The sequence below is a fragment of the Cinclus cinclus genome, chromosome 1, assembly GCF_963662255.1.
Source record: "Cinclus cinclus chromosome 1, bCinCin1.1, whole genome shotgun sequence".
NCBI classification, from domain to species: domain Eukaryota; kingdom Metazoa; phylum Chordata; class Aves; order Passeriformes; family Cinclidae; genus Cinclus; species Cinclus cinclus.
The window spans coordinates 55,667,143-55,688,156 of record NC_085046.1 but is presented as its reverse complement, the minus strand read 5'-3'; the positions used below and the strand labels follow the sequence as shown (position 1 = coordinate 55,688,156).

The 21,014-nt window shown below is 33.9% G+C and overlaps 1 protein-coding gene across 3 annotated transcripts in view; it reads left to right on the top strand.

Annotated features, from left to right (window-relative positions):
* Positions 1 to 21,014, top strand: part of LRRFIP2 (LRR binding FLII interacting protein 2) — a 53,678-nt gene that overhangs the window by 20,562 nt on the left and 12,102 nt on the right. For 2 of the 3 annotated variants that reach the window (XM_062489488.1, XM_062490386.1), the window contains exons 4-7: positions 14,663 to 14,707; positions 15,371 to 15,484; positions 20,135 to 20,305; positions 20,596 to 20,688. In XM_062489488.1, coding sequence (XP_062345472.1) covers positions 14,663 to 14,707; positions 15,371 to 15,484; positions 20,135 to 20,305; positions 20,596 to 20,688 — 423 coding nt within the window. Of the gene's footprint in view, positions 1 to 14,662; positions 14,708 to 15,370; positions 15,485 to 15,912; positions 15,985 to 20,134; positions 20,306 to 20,595; positions 20,689 to 21,014 lie in introns of all 3 variants that reach the window. The other variant, XM_062488680.1, reaches the window with a different exon arrangement.

The following is a 21,014-nucleotide window of genomic DNA, read 5'->3' as shown; positions in this document are numbered from 1 at the left end:
TCTCTTTGCCTAAGTGATATTTGTGTATACATTAGTTCTCAAGATCAACATAGCTTCTGTATTTCTTGGCAGAATGTACCTTTGAAGGATTTTTTGCTTGAGATCAAGTTTCCAAAACAGGGAACATAGGTTATATTTGCGAGGAATCTCGTTCAAAATTCAATATCACTCAACTGAATGCTGCCTTCCTTTTGCAGTCCTAAGAGGTACATCTGCTGCAGGAGAATTCTGAACAGATATGCACCCCTTTCTTTGACTGGGAGATGTAACCTTTGTATCAGATAACATAATTCAGACTTGAACTTTTAGAAATCAAGCTTGATAGACAACAGCAGCAGCTATCTGTTTGCAATATGTACTGTAGTGTATAATCCTTTGATCTGAACATGCTTAGCACTTAACACAGGCTTTCTATTTCCTACCAATTAAGAGGAATCTTATATAAGTAGCAAACTCTCCTCTTGCCTGCTGCAGATATTACTAAGAAGTACTTGTCCATTCAGACCAGAGATACAAAGCACATTTAAAATTGACAATTATCTAACTATATTGTGTTGAAAAGTTTAATACCATGAACATTCATATTAAACCTCAAAATAAACAGTATAGAAAGATGAAAATGTCATTATGAAATGAACCTACCCTCCCCCTGTGACAGTGCTCCGGCAATTTTAAATAGGCGTATTGAATACTGAATAGTTGTAAAATAGTTTTAAACAAACTAATGTGTCCAGTGAAAATGCAGATGATAACCATGTGACCGTAAGCAGTATGAAAGCTAGTTTTAGTCTTTAGATACCCATTTATGATCTGGAGGCAAAGCCTTTAATTCTGTAAATAACTGGCTTACGATCTTTAGAATAGTTCAACATATTGAAAACTGTAGGAAACAAGGAAGAATTCCTAATTTCAAAATGGTGTTGTAGCCTCTAAGTGGGATGGTTTTAAAATTAAGGTTATTCTTAACATGTTTACATACTGCAACAGTTTGAGATGCTTATGGAATGTGAAATATGTTTTAATTTTAAATTAGTTGTGGTTTTTGTCTTGCTTCTTCTCACATATTCTCTTGTGTGAGCCAAAATGAACATTCTCTCATCTCTCAGCAGAACAAATTTTATGAGTTGGGATTATTATTTTCACTGCCACTGTAGAACAAAACTAGCTGTAGAACTTAAAACTGATGAATTTGCTTAAGAAGCTTTGTTCCTCCAATAGAGAAGAAAATCAAAAATATGTATGAGGCAACTGAGTAATAATTTCTACTGGGGCTAAAATAACTTTGTAGATTACTTAAAATATGAATGTAGTAATTATAGGGTACATCTCTTACTAGTGTACTTGTAATTTTGTAGAACTATTTTTTAGTTTAATTTCTTAATTTAAACAATTTTGTGCTATTTTTTTCTGCATAAATATTTTAATCATAAGACTGACTACTGAACACTAATTATTAATTTTATTAATCTCCCTTATTTACATCCCCTAATGTAATATCTTGGCATACTGACCCAAATCAGGTGAAGTGAGCTCTTCTGACTTGAATGAGTTTTCTTGCCACCAGGGATTATTCAAAATGATGCATAGCATTATTAGTGCTAACAGCATGTTGCTCACTTTGGCTTCCTGAAGCTGTCAGGTTTTTTGGTTTGGATTTTTTTTTTTCCCCTTCCTTATGAAATAACTCTGCATTTCTTCTTTCTCAGGAAGATGCAGAGAGGGCCAGATACTCTCCCCACTCCAGTCGACATTCACGTTTGGTTTGTGTTCAAACTGTATACTTTTGCTTTTTGATCATGGCCTTCAAAAACCAAACCAAAGGAAAAAAGGTTTGGGTTGTGGAGGATGAAGCTTCAGGTCTCCTAAGTATTTGCAGTTTTAGTCATTTTGAGTCACATATAACATTTAAGTTCATCTGCTATTTTATTTCCATCAATGTTAAAAAGATAGTTTATATGTTTAGGTCTTCTAGCCTTTTCTTACATTTTGAGTATTAGTGTGTTTCTGTAGTATTTGTGAAACACAAGGTAGCAGTACCTTAAGATACAATTTGAAGAAGAGTTTGGTATGATGCAAGACTCTTTTTCTTTGAGAAGGTGGGCATATATTATTTATTAATGGCAAAAAATTTAGCTCAATGATATAAGGTATACCAAAGTCTACTAACAGAAATATTTATTGTATAGGTTCTTTTATATCATCTTTAGACTATATATATTGGTAAAGAATGGTTTTATTGAGGTCAACATTCTCCTGGTCTTGTATCTGCCTAAGAATCAGCTGGTCATTCATTGAGCTGGGTATATAGGCCAGGAAAGGGAGAAATTACTAAAATAAAAGGGTTGGTTTAATGTATTTTGGAAGTGGGAAGGAGCTGTTTCTTTGTGTGACTTTAAAAAAAGGTGATTGTCACTTGCTAAGAGGTCTTTGCAATAAATGTAGTTTTTAATTAACTGAATTTTGTGTAATGTCATGCAAGCCCTGGTGTTAAGTGTATCTGCAATTTGCCACACACAAATAATTTTGGACGGTAAATGCTTCATCAGGAGAACAGGTAAAATATGCTACGTGCAACTCCTAGGAACTTGTGAACTGGTATAGATTTGTTCAGATCTGCTCTTGTCTTGGCTGACAGCAAATATGCTAAAATGGAGATTAAGTAATTGGCCATTGTCTAAACAAGAGGGTTTGAATTGGGCAGATAACTAAGATCATTTTTGGGGGGCTTATTTAGAATTTCTTTGACTGCCTTAGTTATTTTCTGTCATTCATGAAGAGTAATAGAATTAAAATATTTATTTCATATCCTGATTATTTTTTTTGTAATTTCATTCTTAAGAGTTCCTCAGATATCAATGCATCTCACAGGAGCAGAGCAAGTACCTCCAAAAGGAGAGATCTTTTGGTGTGTAACCTGGAATGAGCATGCTTTTTATCTAGAATGTGATGCATTCACACTAACATTTTTTGTGTCTACTTACCAAAGCGGTAGTTTGGTGAAAGCATGCTTATAGAAAGTGATATTAATAGGACTGCTGAAATGTTTGGTGTAATCAAGTACTTTATGATAGCAAATGTGAGAACTGAAATAAAAAAATGCTGAGGTTAGCTTCAGCACAGAGCACTTACTGAAGGGAAGGGAATTCATCTCTTCAGTTGCTCTCTCCCAGTGTCCCCAGTAGAGAAGTAAAATCAAATGGAAAAAGTTTGTCCATCAGCCTTGATAGGTACAAACATGTTGTTGGAAATTACAACAGGAAACACTTTTTTCTTTTATGTTGTGATTTTAGAACAATAGACAAGGCTGAAATACAGAAATTTTCCCTTTTCAGTAATGGGTATTTCTGTATATTTGTGGTATCCCTAGTTTAGGCAAGTTAAACATTTTTAGTAGACAGTTAATAGTCAGAAAAGATATAAGTCAAGCGTTGTGATGATAAGTGCCTGAGTGATCTGTCTTCATTCTCTGATTGCAAGGTTGCTTATTGAAGGTAATAACTAAAGAAAGATATTGTTTTGAAAACATAAATAGTTAAAGCGATTAAAACTGATTCAGTGACCTATGGGCCCTGTAAGTAGTACTTCTAGTAACACTGAAAACTTAAAGATGTAACTCTAAGTTACAGCTACAGTTTTAGAATATCATTTAATATATTGGTACTATTGGATGTATTGGAACTATTGATAAAATATGAATACAGTATGAAATAAAATTAGCTAAATCCGGCCTATATTAACTTCTAAATAAATGTAAAACCTAAATTCAGGGAATTTCTGGTCTAGAAGAAATTTTCAGATGTAACAGTAGACAAAAATATCTTTTCTTGCAATCCTCATGTGACTCCTAATTTTGTAAATTGTGCTGGGCAATAGTCCAGCATGCTGCTACTATATAGTGTAATATTTTCAAACTCCCTTTAGTTTCTTTTTTCTGTTGTGTTACAAGTAGGCTTAGTTTGATAATAGACTGTATTTTTTATTGTGCGTTACCTACAGTCAAAATACCTGTGAAGTTTTTAAAAGTACTGGAAAAAAAAAAAGCTTGCTGTGAAAATTTAAGTTTTCTTAGTGGACGAAAAGAAGTATAAACTTCACAAATTTTGCTGTTGCTGAGCGAGAAGAAACATGGGACACTGGCTAAACTATTATTATGGAGCTGCTTTTATTACTATTCTTAAGAGTTGGCAAATCTGGTAAACTGCCATTCTTTTTATACCCAGCTAGTCCTCTCATCATACTGTTCCTTCTTTTTCATACACTTGCTCCTCCCAAAAATACTTAATCCCTCTATCCCCTCCCTGATCACAAAATGCTATCTCCCCTTCTACCTGTAAGGTCTTTCATGCCCTGTACCCTGTAGGCACTGACCTTCCTGGGCCTGTAAGGTGCCCTGGAAGGTCACTGCATTGTGATGAGTTGCACAGCTCAACAAGGAGGCTGATGATCCTTTAGTGTGTGGGGATGAGCCTTTTGTTACATAACCTCGTAAATGCTGTCTCAGGTTAATGAAATCTACCATATGAGACTTGGCTTAATTATTTAAAATTCTGTTACTAAAATCGCATGAAATATTTCACATAGAGTAATACTGTCCAAAATGATCTCACTTTTCATAAAATAGGATGCTGTTGCAGAAAAAGATTAGTTTTTATGAAGTTGTCCAGGCTCAGAAAGCACTTCAGAGCTGGATAAATGGATATTCCTTCATATTTGAATTTTCATAATTAGTGAAATACATTTTCTTGTAATTTTCCTGTAAGTCTTTTTAGTCATTCTTTTTTTTTTTTTTAAAAAAGACAATTTATTTTTTTAACACTGTGATTTTCACTTTATTTAATTTTATTTTGCTTTAGTATGACAACTCTAAGGGTATGTCTGCAAGATATTTGGTCCCTGTATATTAATACTTTGCATGCCTTTGAGTGAAGACTGTTTTTGTGCTTTGTTTCTAAGGTGTAATGGTACTAACTAGTGACTTTAAATTCTTAACTTTAAAAAGTATATACATTTGTAGTATCACATGTTCAGATCTAGAATAGTTTTATAATTCTAACACCTTCTGTAGACTACATGTAAAAGTTTTTCCAGGGAGGAAAGACAACTGTCTTAAAGTAAGCACTTTCTAGTATTTAGTTGTTATTTTTCAACTTTGTGGTGAAGTGCATACAGATTGGACTTGGAGGACAGTGTTGGGGGAAAAAAGTGTGTATGCATCTATTTATATTATTCTCCATTACCATATAGAAGCTTAATCTAGTGGAAAGTTATTTCAGTCCAGAGAAAAAGCAGGTTTGTATATCTTCACTTAAAAGGCTTTTCATATTTTTATGAAGTGGTAGTAGATTGCATCACATTCTCAGTGGTATTATGGCACATAAGATCCATGTGTTTCTTAAAAAAAGGCAAGTATTAAGTACCAAAAGGAGTATGGAAGCATCTTAAAAGGCTGTATTTGGTTAAACAGCAGCATTATCTGAATTAGCTATCAGATAGGAAAACACATTTTAATGGTTAAATTAGTTTCTATTGTTCAGATTTTTTAGTTTGTTTATTGGTTAATTTTTTGTTGTGAAATGTGAGTGCTGGCTTTGAGCCAAGCCTATATTAGTGAGAATAGGGTTGATTATAGTTTCACTTACCAGTTCTTTGTAACACAGTGATAGAAGCATGGCCTATTTTTTCTAATTATGACAATAAAATTTCATGTGTTGTTTCTGTTTTAGGTGATAAAACTCTTATGTCTGTCTTTATATTTTAAGATTGTCTTCTATATATGATTTAATATTCTAATGTAGTGGTATTAATTCTTTAAATTTCATTCTTAGAATGAAACTACAATCACAAAATTCAGAGGAGAAAGCTCTTTATTCCCATAAAGGTTTATTTATAACCTTTTAACCTAAATTTATTTATAGTGCTCTAGTATAATATTCATTATAAATATACTAAGTGTGCAGTATCATGGATAAATTCATTACCTTCCTGACATTTGCATAAATGTTTCTAGGAAAAAAGAAACCTCATATTGATCAGATTGTGACCTCAGTTTGTGTTTGAAACTGTATTCATATCAGTGCAATACATCAATGGAATCAGCTGAATAGAAATCTTGTTCAGCTGGAGGCCTGGAAAAGGCTCTTCGAACTATTTAAAGGTGGCACTTCTCTGGATTAAAGTTTATTCATTCTGGATGGAGATACATGTCCTATTACTCCACTTTGTCCCCTAATCAGATAGTTAGAAACAAATGTAGAGGAACAGCAAATTGAATTTGCCATAGACTCTGATGCTAAACCAGTGATTTATTGAGAAAGGCATGGGGATTATTGTGATTGTGCAGGAACTATTACAGAAAGTTCGGTGTTTTTATGTGAATATAGTGTCAATAAATGAAATATTTTGGATGTAATTTTTCAGATGGTTTTTGGTACTGATGAATTAGCAATTGCATTATGGGTTGGGGGGGGTCAGAACAGCAATGGATGTTTGTGTTGAGATGAGGTTGTTACTGTGTTACAGCATTTCTCTATGTGCTTTTGAAGTGCTATTTTCCTGTTCCCTTAGTTTTAAACAAGTCAGTAATATGCATATTTCTGCTTTCTGTTGCCTGTTGAGATAAGAAGTGCTGTGTTCTGCAGCACTACATTTTGCCCTGTTTTTATCTGTCTGCTTTTTCTTTTTTGTATGTGTGTATGAATTTTTTGCCTGACATGTTCATATATATGCAATTTGTGTAGAAATTGTCAAAACTCAACACAAATAAGCCAAAGAATAATTGCTAGACTTTCAGTATGCACACTTGATTTAAAGAATAGTGGTAGGGTACAGGCTGTGCTGGTGTATAAACAGCCATAAGCATCCAGCCCAAATTCAATTATTAGGGGTTTCTGTCCTTCTCTCTCCCCAAAATGCTTTGGTTCATAATGGTATCTAATGGAAAAAAGGATAAAGTAAATAATTGTACTAATTATGAGCAAGTCTAGTCAATTATGTTTTTCATGTATTTCTTGCTGTACTTGTCAAGCTTTTGGAGTTTTCTTATTTATAATGGAGGAAAAATACCAAAATTATTTCCTGGTTTTTTTGAGCATGGCATTAGAAATACTGATAATGCTGATATACAGAGAACATAGTAGTTTTTGGGCTTTTATTCTTTACTTGCTTAAGAAAGTTACATGGGTTTGGGGTCAACAGAAGGGAAAACGTTTCAGCATTCTGCACAAGATCTAAGCTTGAGAACACTTGGGCAATGTTAAGATAAAACTTTTGTTTCCAAGATCTAAAGGTGCAACCTTTGTTTTCTCTCTTCTTTCCTTCCTCACCCCTCAGAGTGGAATTTACTATGATCAAAGAAATTATAGCAGCCTTGGATATAGTAAACCAGTTCCTTCCTACCACATTCGGGTCTGTCTCCTCTTTCTATATGAATTTAATTATTTATATGAAATACATATATTTGGTTTTGCTTACTTATGCCATATGACACTAACATCTCTCTATGACACTTGCAAATATCACAGCTAAAAGTGGTAACAGTTGTATTTTTTTGCTTGTAAGGGTTATTTTATAAAACAAATGTTTAACATGCATGTTACTTTGTTCAGCGTGTGGGGTTTAAAAATATCTTCTGTTTCATGGTTCTGTATGATATACAGAAAACAACCAGCAGCTGTGACAGTTGCTGTTTCAAATTCCTGTCTTTAAAAAACAACAAAAAATGTCTTAAATGTTTACCACCACAGTGGTACTTTTTTTTCCATCTTAATATAAATTATTGGTATGTCATGAGATGAGTAATATATTCCAGTACCTGCAGCTGTGGTCATGGCCAGGTTTAAATAACTAGTTAGAGAAAACTGGCATGTTATTTGAGAACTACTTAATTTTTTCACACTCTTCCACAAATCTACTTGCAAAAATGCCAGGTTGGTTTAATAATGTTTAAATTAATTTCAAAGATAACAGGTTTTCCTGGAGGCTCTTCAACTCTTTTCTGAAAGTTTCTGTCTACTATAGATTAATATTTAAATCTTAAGACTTTTGTGGAATGTAGAACATAAATAAAGAATTTATGTACGCAGAAAAAATATTTCTGACTTTTTCTGTTCTTCACATTATAGTCGTCTTCTCTATACAGTGGTCCAGTGGCACCAACTAGGAATTACAGGGTTAGTACAATGCAAAACAATATCCTACTTATCTTTAGATGTTTGAATGGCCCAATAGAAGTAAAAGTCTCCTTTAAACACTGCTTTGATTTAAAGTATCAGTTCATTTTGTAATCACCATTTGCATGGTTGCCTTAAATTTGTATGGTATGGCCATGAGGGTTGACATGCATTTTTTGGATAATTTTAGAGTTGCATTTTCTATGTATAATTTTCTGGAGACATTCAGTTTAATTTCCTTATCATTGTCAACTTGCCTTTTAAAAGTATTTTAGTAGTTGCTGTTTTACTGTTCTTTTTGCAGACGAGCAAAAAGTTGGTGAATGCAACTATGATGTTGAAGAACACTGGGGTTAGAACAAGTTAATTCAAGCATACTAAATAACAACTGCATGTATAATACTAAAAAAGTATTTTAAAAAATTAAGCGTTTGGATGGAAATCAGGAGATTATTGAATTTTGTGGTAAATACACCTTGAATACTTTTAAATAGGATGCCATATTTAAATTTAATAGGCATTTGAAAAAGTGCAATAGTATGAAAACCTAATCTGCATCTTTACAAAATAAAGAGTAGCTAATAGTGCCATAAGAATAGCCAAGATAGCTCTACATAAATTTATCTTTAAAAAGTGGCATGAACATCTGAAACTTTATGCCATTTTCTGCTATAGTAGTTCAAATTCATCTTACACTGCCATTTAGAGACATGCTAAACCTATGGAAAAAATAATCAAATATTATGTAGGATTTTAAATTAGTGAAATCTTCTTTTGCACTTGGATTGAAAACAGATTATTTACCTTTTTTGGCTTTGTGTATGTTCTCAAGAAAACATTACAAGATTGAGTGAGAGAACAATACCATAAAGTCTGCTATTGCATATAACTCTGATATACATATAATTCTAATTTCTGCTAGAGCTTTCTTCATAGAGAGGGGCAAAGCAACATGAAATGGTCTTTTTTTTTTTCTTTTTAAGTTGCATTTCTCAGAGCTGCTTTTATTATTCACTGCATAAATAGATTTCAGCCTTGCACTTTTAAACATGGCTCTTTCAGGGGAATGTGCATGGATGAGCATCAAATAAAACCACTAAGTGTACAACATAGCTTCAGTTCCTAGGGTGTGTTAAAATTTCTGCAGGCTTCAAAGCAGTTAAAACCAAATTGCAGTTTAAATGTTTAATTTAATTATGCAAATAGGTAAGATTTCATTTTTGTAACTGGCTTTTTTTTGAGGGAATTCTTAGTGACACATGGAAGTAGACATGCCTAATAGTAATAGTAAATGCTGCTGAGATCGTTTAATTTTTTTTTTTACACAAAAAGTATGCTACTAACTGGAAACAGGACAAGAGAATACACAACTTTGCATAGGAATTACAGTATATGAGTGTGGCATTATAATGGCTGAGACCGGATGTACATGGTACTTCATTCCTTCTTTCCCAGGCCTTATTGGGTGGTGATGGGTGACATAACTCAAATAGTTCTTGCACTCTTAGTGTAATAGGCCTTTGGTTGTTTCTTTCATTATTTTTGTTTTCTGCAGACAAAAATCTATGAAAGTTGTGAAAATGTCCTTCATAACTTTTCTTTAGCCATCTGAATACAGTTACTCTTCGAGAGCAAGCTCAGTCCGAAGTAGTCCTGTGGTGAGCATTCCTGTGCATGATTTGCTGAATGCTTTGGTATTAACACATCAGCAGTTACAAGTACATCCACTTGGGAATGTTTTACTGACCAAGACACAGATTTGCTTTTACCATTCCACATAAGGAGTTTTGATTTGTCAGTGCTGTGTTTTTTAGCAAGATATAAATATTTAGCAGTCAGACAGTACGAGGAATTTGTTTTTCTAAATATCTTTTTAGTGTTTATAATAAACAACTAGTAGCTGAAGTATAGTACATTGCTGAGGTTACCACCCTATGTCATAGATGGGGCAAGCACATGAAACATACTACAGTACATGTGGAAAAGTCTTTCTTTTGGTGAAGAGGATTAATGGAAACTTATATCATGCAGTAAGTTTTATGGTAACCAGTATCAAAAATGAGAGAAATTTGTTTCTGGATCTGTATTGTATTAAAAGTGTCATTCTAAAGTTGGCTTTTTGTCCTGCAAAGTGATTTTGTAGATTTTTATTTTACTTCTGCCACAGAGCAATTTTCTAAGTTTCATTGATACAGCTGATCATTTGTCATGCTACACAAAACAAAAAAAGTGATCAGTGTTCTAGTATGGGCCGAATTGAAATGTTCAGTCCTTTTTTTAATTTCTCACGTATTAACAGTGTTATTGGTACTAAACAAATAAAACCACATTTGTCAAAAACTAATGTTTTTTTATTTTGCAAGAGATATCATAATGAGCTTTTGAAGGTGTAGGAAAAAGGTAATTTTGCTGTTGCTTCATGAAGTTCTAAAACCTAACAGGTATTGACATACATGTCTCTTGCATTGAACACTGCTTGTCCCCTTAGTTTTTTTAACACTGAGATTAATTTCTTAAAAGTATATACTTTGAGATATAAAGGAATATATAGATGTGTGTGTGTATATATATGTATCAACTATCACTATGTATATGTTATACCAATAATGCCAAGGTACATTCACTCATGCTAGTGAATGCTTGAAAGAGTTCAAAGCAGATGAGGTAAAAAATCTTATTAATAATTTGACATTAATTTCATACTGTTTTTGTGGTTTGTATTATGGTTTTACTCTGGATAATGCATTTGATGTCAGCTTAGTACTCTCTGGAAATCAAAAGAGCAAGTAGGAGATGGAAAAGGTAGAAAAAACTTTTGAGAAACTGTGATGCTTTTCCATCTTAAAATGTATCAGTTTTTATGAACCCATTGGGAAAGATATTAGGAGTACAAAAAGTATGGAAGGAGGGACAGCAAGGTTCATTAGGTGTATGGACTTGTCAACAGCAAAGAGAAGTGGATTTTGAATGAAAGACCAGTATTGTCATAGATTATAGCCTGGGTTGTTTGTCTTTTGCTGTAATTATAATAAATAAGAATTCTCTTCAGTATCTTTATACTTTGTGAAATGCAAATGCAATAGAAAAGTTTAGCCACCCTAGCTACATTTAATGAAAATTAGGATCCTATTTCAAATATAGATATAGCTGGAAAATAGCTGGAAAATTTGTTGTCAGAGAAATGGAACATAACATAGCAGTGACAACAAATGCAAATTCTCTAGTCCTAAAATAGCATAATCTGAGCCAGGTGTTCATCAATAAACTGTTTTTGTATACCAGTTATATATATATATATATCTCTCTTAGACATCTCACTCTCTTTTATTCAGAATGAGGCTACACATACATCAAGTATAAAGATTTTTTTTAATTTATAAGAATTGGATAAGGACAATATATTTTCAAACTGTTCATATAAGCATTTTTGTCCTGTAATCACTTTCACTGGGAACATTGTATTTAGTTTTAACTTTCTGCCTTTTCAAGTAGAATGTTATCAATAAGTTTATGATAAACCCCCTCTTCCCATTAAATACTGTGTTTTACATGCATAGTGTGTCTCAGTGGAATAGTTCACTTGACTTCCCATGGCAGGTGCAATTGCTGTAATGCACTTAGATATATTTTGCCTTTTTTAAGAAGAAATGTGTAGCACTAGCATTTTTCCTTACCCTTTTAGGTGCCTGTCTGACATACATCTTTGGGGAGTAACTTTGCCTTCTAGTGTAAAACTTAGGAATGAGAATGAGAAGGAGGTCAGATTACAGCTAGCACTGTTTGGTTTGTGTTGATTTGAAAACCACAACATTTGTAGAGAAAAATAAAAATTTTTATTTATCAATTTATATGATCTTCAAATTTTAAAAATTCTTTGTAGTTTGTGTTTGACCCTAAATTAGTACTAAACCCTTTGGTATCTGGTTGTATGATTTTTTGTATTACTGTAATTGAGGAAAAAAAAAATCAATAAAAATGTTCATTGTTTTGCGTGCAATAATAGTGACTTAAGGTAGGATTTTCTTGGTTTTTAATAAACTTTTGCTCATTCAGTGGTGTCATCTTCAGTTCTCTTTCACCTTCTCCTTATCTTTTGAAGTCCTCTGATTTTTCTGATCAAAGTGAAACTACTGCTGACTATTTTAGTCGTTCCAACCGCAGGGGAAGCATTGTTTCCGATGCAGATGATGGCCAAGTTGTGAATAGTGTGAGTGTAATGCTTTTATTTACACTGTAGTGAATACAGCAAAACCATGGATTTTCTTTTCATACTCTGAAAGAGTAAATACTGTAAAAGCATTCTAGATTACTTAATTGCAAATAGGTTTATTATGGGGTTGGGGCTCATTTTCACATAAAAATGCATTGAGTGAATTTTTAAAAAGCATGCTGCTTTATTTCAAAGGAGATTTTGCCTGTTGCTAGAAGCATGTGACAAGTGTAGCACTTCACATTTGTGTGTGTGTGTGATAAGCTTAACAATCTCTTAAAGACCCAAACAATTTACATTTTTTTCTTATGGATATTAACAGTGCTAGGGAGGTTTAACATACTTTCTGAATACTATTACTTCTCTTAGTGACAAAAATACTTAGAACTGTGCCCACATTAGTGTATTTTAGAGTTCCTTCATCCCACGTGAGATTTTGTCAGAATCCATTACTGAAGCACTCCTTGTTGGCTGTGCACTTGTATGGAATCCTGTGTCAATGAAATACCATGTCACAGGAAAATTATCGTGGTAGTTTTCCTGTGCAGCTCCTTTTAGGCTGAACATTGTTTATGCCAAACCTAGCCACCTTCTCTTTCTTACTGATGTAAGTTCTAGAATTTCTTGTTACTTGCAGGCAAAACTTTTGTGTTTACTAGCATGGAGAAAAAAGGCCGATTTCTGTTCTTAGGTATATCTTTTGAAATAGCATTTAGGGTTAGCACGTGCACTAGGTAGGCAGAGAGGATGAGAGTGCTGTGTTTATTTAGTTTAGCAAAAGGAATGCTGTGTGGTGATCAGCAGTGTGTAAGTGCTTGCTTAGGTGAGAGCCAAAGTCTTCATACCCTTGCCAAGCAGTGCAACAGGGGCCAACAACCTCGTGCTGAAGTTTAGGAGTTCAGATGAGACACTCGAAGAAGCTCCACTGGGATGTTATTGTCGCAGTCTGTCAGGTTACAGCAAGGCTGGAGAGCCTCTGTGTTTAGGAGCTGGTGAGACTTTGCTAGATCAAGCCACAGCTGTCCTGGGCTGTTGGCTGTGGTCTGCTTTGAATGAGAGACTGAGAGCTAGAGTACTCTCACAACCACTTTCTGTGACTTAGCATTTAGATTATATTTTAATGCTGCTGCAGCACTGTATAAGTTGTAATAATTAATGTTATTTATCATCTGTACATTCTGAAATCATGAGAGACTAATTATTTCTCCACCTTAAATTTCAGCACTTTTTTTCCCATAATAAAGCTGACTTTCTGAAATTAATACTCTGCTAAAAGAAGTGTGGAGACTGAGTCTGGTAGTTACGCTGCCTTCTCAGTTGCTTGTGTTATCATCATTATTTATTATTAGATTCAAAATTTGTATTTTTATCTAGGTTGGTCTAAATATATCTTTCCGATCAATTGGATTCTTCACATCATTCTATCATCATACTGGTAACAAGTGTTTGCAATCTGTAATTTCAATACATCATTGGAGGTGGTGAATTTGTCATGAAGAAGTAATGTTGCTCTTACAGAAACCACAATAGGAGGAAAAAGAAAAATCTTAGAAAGTTGTGTTTGTTTCTTCTGTGATTGTAATAGACTTCCAAAACTCTTTCCCCTAGCATAGAGAAAAACAGGCATTCTTAAATGCATGTCTAATCACACCTGTTTTGTTTCATGGAAATGTGGAAAATGTGGACATCTACAATATAATTTTGCAATAGCAGTTTCCTAAGTAGGAAAGGAGTATGTTAGTTCTTTTGCTTAGTCTTCGGTACATAAAATATGAATTGAAATGATTTTGTAGATGGCTTTTACTTAGTACACTTTAGTTGTAGGCTTTTACCTGAACCTGTTTTATTGTGATGTAATCACAGGTGACACTAAAGAGATGGGAAGTACAGATGTATTTTCTATTAACTAGGGTGTTCACATTGCTGTCACTGACTGCCTTTAGCGTTCCTGCATGAAGCTTTGCATCTGTTATGCCACCAGCAATTGTTGTGATTGCTCTGTTGAAATTTAAAATAATAAAACATGTTTTGTTGCTCGGTATTGGTAAGGACATGTTAAAGGAGAGTTTTTGGCTTTTTTTCATTACAAGCAGTAATTTATTTTGCAATTTAGGTAACAACTACTTTTTTATGATGAATATTGTTTTACCTGTATTGATCTGTGCTAACATCTGGAATTTTAAAAATGTTTCATTTTTAAATATTTCTCAGTCTCTTTGGACAAAAGATGCTGATTTGGTAGTCCCTTATTACAAAAGCTAATCATGTTCCTATTCTCTTTCAGCTGGAAGAAAAGAGTGAAAAATCACATTCAGAAATATTTTCAAGGGTAAGATTTTTAAATTGTAAAATTATTTAAAGTCAGTGTTCATTCACAAAATTTGGAAGTGTTGAAATAGTTCAAAAAGTGTATTTTCTGTGTATTTTTTGTCAGGGTTAGCTTGTGAAGATATTTTTATATATACTTTCTATTTCCCCAAAATTAATGCTTCATGGTTTTTATTTCTTGAGGAAAAAAATTTACTCTTCAGTTTACTTTTGGCCAGTAGTAATTTTCTGTACAATTTATTTTTCATGGGAGAAATACTTAACAGAAAAGGCTAACATTTAGGAGGCTAAGACTATAAAAATCCATGTGGTAGATTCTCATTGTAGGCTTTCTTCTGAATCCTGGATGGCAGAAATTATAATATTTAGAATATTGTAAATGTCTACAGTGTTTCAGCACTATTAGCCATCTTATTAATGTCTTCTGGACAGATGACTCAAAAATTCTAATGGTCTGATACACTAAGTCATCAATGAGAAACAAATGTTTTACCAAGAGGAAACACAAGTGCTGGGAAATAATGGAAAATACTGTCTGTATGCTAATAATAAAAAAAATTGAGAGAAAACTGTTCTGTGAATTTGAATAAATTTATAAAGAGTATTATCAAGTATACCAGAAATAACCTTATAATTCCTGATAGTGTTTTTCCCCATTTTTAAGCCCTCATCTCGCAATTCAGTAAGCGCAACTCCTCTGAGTGGCAGCTCATCTAGGAGAGGAAGTGGAGATGCAAGCAGTTTGGTGGATCCTGATGCCTCCCTCAGCGAATTACGGGTGAATTGCATTTTCAGGAAATTTGGAGCTAGTTTAAATAGGAAGATTGTTCTATAATACGGAATTCCTGTAATAATAAGAAAATGCTATGAGGATGTGATTTTCAATCATGAAGTGTTTTTTAATTTTCTTGGTAATTTATCTTGGTAATTTTGTGTTCATAATTATGGTTTAAGAGTTTAGCTTATTAAGATAAGACTTTGTTTATGTTGAATTCCAAACAATTGTGTCTTATTTGAGATGTCTTGGAGTTGGGGTTATAAACAAAACCTTAATTTCCACAAGTTGTTGTTAATTAATTATAATTTCTGGGAATTATTACAGGCCTTGTGATGTGACAGAAATGCATGTAAACCTTTTAATGCTTTTTGAACTTTAAATTATTTCCCCATACTTCTTATGCAATGGTTCATTCCTATGTCCTGCAGGATATCTATGATCTTAAGGACCAGATACATGATGTAGAAGGGAGATACATGCAGGGACTTAAGGAATTAAAGGTATCAGGGCTCCTCCCAAGCATGCATTCTGAATGGGTGTTTTTGCATAATGGAGTTATCAGCAGTTTCACTAATGTATAGTGGCTTCACTAACAAATTTTTAAATTTCTTTAAAGCATGTGTCTAACTTTTAATGCATGAAGAGCATCAGCTGAAAATGTACATGAGATTGCATGTATGTTGTTTGAGTACCATTAGAAGAGTATTAAACTTTGATGTTCATATATATATATATATATATATATACACACGTATATAGGTGTTTGCTGATAAGATAATAAGGTGTTCAGTTTGTATTTTTTAGAGGCTTGTTAGCAAATAAACAGATATAAAAAATAGTTGCTAGGTATCAAACGAGGAACAAAGAAATGGGAGATAATTATGGCAGAGAGCTTAAGAATTTGTCTTCCAAGTTGCAGCAAATACATCATATTATAAAGCAAAATGAAAATAATAATTTTGGAAGATGTACTGCAATTAATTTGGGCCGGCATATTACTGGCAGGAGAAAGTTAATTTTGCTCTAATTCTTTGCCAATTAAAAAATAATTATTTATGCTGGTTTATATTCCCATTACTTTCTCTAAATCACAGGTTGCTTTTTTCAGCATTAGGCTAATGAGTTCTAAGGAAACTTTCCTGTCTGGCCATCCAGCATCCACTGTGGTAGTTGTGTTTCCACCACCCCAGACTTTTCACTGCTGGGAGCAAAACCCCCCAGTGAGTCACCAAGTGAGTCAATGGATGCTGCACACTCCATTCTCACACTGTCAGTCAAGGTCTCCTTGCAGGCTCAACCATAGGTTTCCCATAACAGTCTCAGAGATGTGATTTTTCTAAGTTCTTTAATCATGGCAGAGTCACACAGAACTGGCTCGAGATCAAGCTGGCTGCTGCAGGGAGGGACCCTGAACCAAGCAATCCATGGGCATTTGTATCCACAGTTGCTGCACGCTGGGGGTCTGGGGTTTTTGCTGAGCCGTTGGCTCCGGTCCTGTCTCTGAGGGGCCACGTACCTGGCTGGTGCCACAGGTCTCCATGCCCCTTGTTGTGCAGAGGGTCAGTGCCAGATCACTGATCTTGCTGGAATCTCCAGCCATTTCTCCCTACCAATGGTACAGTCTGCAGTTTGCACTGCAGCAGCACACTGAAGTATCTACATGTACTAGGTGCAGTCTTTCACAGGAGATTTGTCTGCAAACTAGTATTTGTGCCTTTCTTTTATACATTTTCACACAATTAACAGTGCAGTAAATTTAAAATAATCATACTTTTCACTATTTTGTATTGAAGGGAAACAGAATTCAACAAATTATGGGGCTTACAAATCTTTTTCAGGATATTTGTTCTGTTCACTTTTCTGTTGTCTAATTGTGAACTGTTTCATGTAAAAGTAAAGAGAACTTTTCTTACGTTTTCTATGAATATAGAGACTGAATTACAGTGATGTATTTATTAACTTCCTTGGATTTCTTCAGTTTAACAATGTATTAGATGATATAGTAAGGGGGAAATATGTAATAAGAGCTTTCTAGGGTAGCAAAAAAATATTTCCTCTTTGAAAGACAGTTTTACCTTGAAAGATGACTTTAAACCTGATAGCAATATGTTCAGATGAAGTATGTTTTAATTTAGTTATATTGCCATATGAATATTAAAAGGACTTCAAAGAGTAACAGATTACAAGATTATTAGATATAGACATATGAGACACAGATTGAGTGTAATGTGAGACTGCTTCTTATTTTCAAAATGGATCTAACTCTCACACCCTTTATGTACTTGCTGGCATCTCATGATTACTGTTCTGACTCCTGAATAATGGATTATTATTTATTGTAATCCATTGCAGTTACCAAAGAGAACAGTGTGCAGTAGTAAGATCATCTATGCTCAGCTTTCAGAACTGAACTGCATTTTATGTTACTGTGAATACTGGATATCTTACTAAGTTAATTCACATTCCCTAGAGATTCTTTTGGGAACTTTTTTTTAGTTTTTGACTAGGAAGGTACTGCCTTTTTCTCAGCTTGTACTTCATCAGTTTTGTCTTGTGTATGTTACAGAAGAGTTACCAGGATACCTACATTTACACCATGTCTAAATGTTGGGGTTTTTGATTGGTTGGGTTTTTCTCAGTGGTGGACTAATGGGGATTTGTAATCACACTACCTTCTGAACTCTCTGGTTGCCCTTATCCTGCTAAAAGTGTGGGTTTTACCTGGCTACAAATATACTGGGTGTCAGGGATAAATTCTGATATGGCTAGATCTGGTTTCGTTAGGTCTTCAGATATTTTCCTGTCTCTGATTCACTTTTGTTGCTTTCTTATATATTTCTTTGCATCAGCTGGAAAGGAATTCTGTTTCTTTCCTAAATTTTTTTTAATGCTGTTAACAGTGCACTCTCTTAATGTCTGTTGGCTTGAATCATCTTGTTCTAACCGGGCAAGCTAATTTTTGACTTTACTGATAAAGTTGTGGGTGGTATTTCTTCATAGCTTTAGGTTATATGCAGAAGCCTTATGTATTTTCATTCCAACCTGTTCCCACTGCTTAATCCTTAAAAATCCTACATCCTCCAAGTGTTTAAGAGATTACTGCAAATCAAGCTGGAAGACTTTGTGAAACTGCATGGAATTCTTGAGCCATGGGGAGGGAACATGTGTAATACTTGAAAAGTTTTCAAGACAGTTGCAAAGAAGTCTTTGCAACGTTTCATGTTTTTTAACTCAGTAGAGACTTAGACATAACTTAGCTTCTCTCTCGGAAGCAGTTTTCACTCTTTAGTATCCAAATCAATCTTTTATCTTTTGTATCTGCAGATTCACCCTCCTCTTCCATTATTTTTTTTGATTAATGACTGTCTAATACAATGTTTTAAGCCCCAACCTAGTCTTGTCTTTTAAGTCTGGAGTCCTGGAACACATGGCATACAATAAGAGCCTGAGACAATGCACTTTGATAAGTCTTGGAGTAGTGCTTGGCAATATTGTTGCTGTTTTCAGTGTGTCTGATAGGAGGCTGTGGAGTGCAGACTTCTTTGCAAGGGAAATATGCAACAGACAAAAATTAAGTTGTAAGAGCAGAAATTCCAATTAGAACCCAAGAAGAAAGAGTTTTCACAAGGAAAGCAAATGCTGGTACAGGTCATCCAGCAAGTTTGACCATCTGCAGTCTAGATTTTTGGAGGTACTTAAAATAGTGATGAGCTGTGTGCAGCCTGATCTTAGGTGGTTCTCTTTAGTTAGGAGATTGGACCACATGGCATTCAGAGGTCTCTGGCAAACTAAATTACTACATGACCTCACTCACCACATTCAGAGAAAAAAACCAAATTGGACTTCTTTCCTAGTTGCATTTTTTTTTGTGAAAATTTCATTTCTCTCTGTGAAATCACTGTAGCATCCATTGTAATCCTAGTATTTTCCCTTTTTTTGCACTCAACTGGATTATTCTTTGAAAGTCTTTAGGTTTGCTTTTGTCTCTTGCATTTTGTTTTGCCAGTCTTTACAAGATTTGTCATATTTATAGCATCACAAAAAGAAATGTTTTCTCTGGTTTTAATCTTCAGAATTACTTGCATGCTGTTATGTTTATTTTTTTCTTTTTTTTTCTTATCTGAAGGGATAATATTAAAATTTGGATCTAAGGTCATAGGAGATTACTTAAATAATAAGCATTAAGTTAAAGCTACTCCTGGAGTTATTTTTGTGATCTGTTTTACTGACTTAATTGTCCACATTCTCTCTGTTAGATTTGTGCCTCATTCTGAACTGTTTTCTCATGCATGCCTTGAGAATACTGATACCACTACTAGATACATGATATTAACTAGAATGTGAACCTGTGATGTTACTTCTGTATCCCTGTGAGTTGGTGTGAATGTGGCAGAGTAGAAAATGCAAGTGGAATATTATCTTGTATTTTTCATGGTTTTGTAAGGATAAATTTTCATTGTTATGTACGACCTAAGTTGAAGAATGGATCTAAACTGTTACTTGGTATCTCTAAAGAATAGATTTCAGAAACAAAAATGGTTGCATAATTTTAATGTCTAACATCTCACAATTTAACATTCTGGTGGTATTTTAACATTATAACAATGCATCAAAAAGTTAGACTCATGTAAACTTTTCTGCTATCTGTAGGATTCACTAGCTGAAGTTGAAGAGAAGTACAAGAAAGCTATGGTTTCCAATGCTCAACTAGACAATGAGAAAAACAACTTGATTTACCAAGTGGATACTTTAAAGGACGTTATTGAGGAGAAAGAAGAACAGATAGCAGAGTTCTGTAGGGAGAATGAAGAGAAGTCAAAGGTATTTTTTTTCCTAGTTATAAAGTACAGAAGTCTGGACTATTTAGTAAGAACAGTTGAAAACATTCAGACTAGCTTTACTTATTAATATTGGGCTTAAGTCTTTATGGCATTTTTTCTCTCTGTAGTTTATTAAATAAAATCTTCTGTGTAGTAAGTATCTGGGCAATTTACTTAGACCACTTCAGTGATTCAGTGGGTTTTTTAACTGCTTGGTGGGTATAATTTTTGAAATCCTTGCAGTAATTTCTTACATAACTCAAAATTTAAATAATCGATTTTTTAATACAGGAATTGGAAAGACAGAAACACACCTGCAGTGTTCTGCAGCATAAGCTTGATGAACTTAAAGAGGGCCTTCGACAGAGAGATGAATTGATAGAGGTATGCTCATATGAATGTATGATAGAACCTGTGTAAATAAATATGGTGTAAGCTTTGAATGGGAATCATACACAAAGCAGGATTAAATAATATATTGCATTTTTAAGAAATAATTTATCTTGTTTTAGTGGGTAGAATTTAAGCTACTGATCCTCCTAAATTTATGAAGCTGAAAATGTCCCTGCAAGGTTTTCAAATGTATTACATCTTGCAAAACCTTTAATTCTTGTAGAGTTGTGGGTCTCTCATGAATGTTCCTTGTGTCTTTTCTTTGTTGTGAGGGCAGATCTAATATTTGTGTGCCCTAAATAATTTGCCATAGCTAA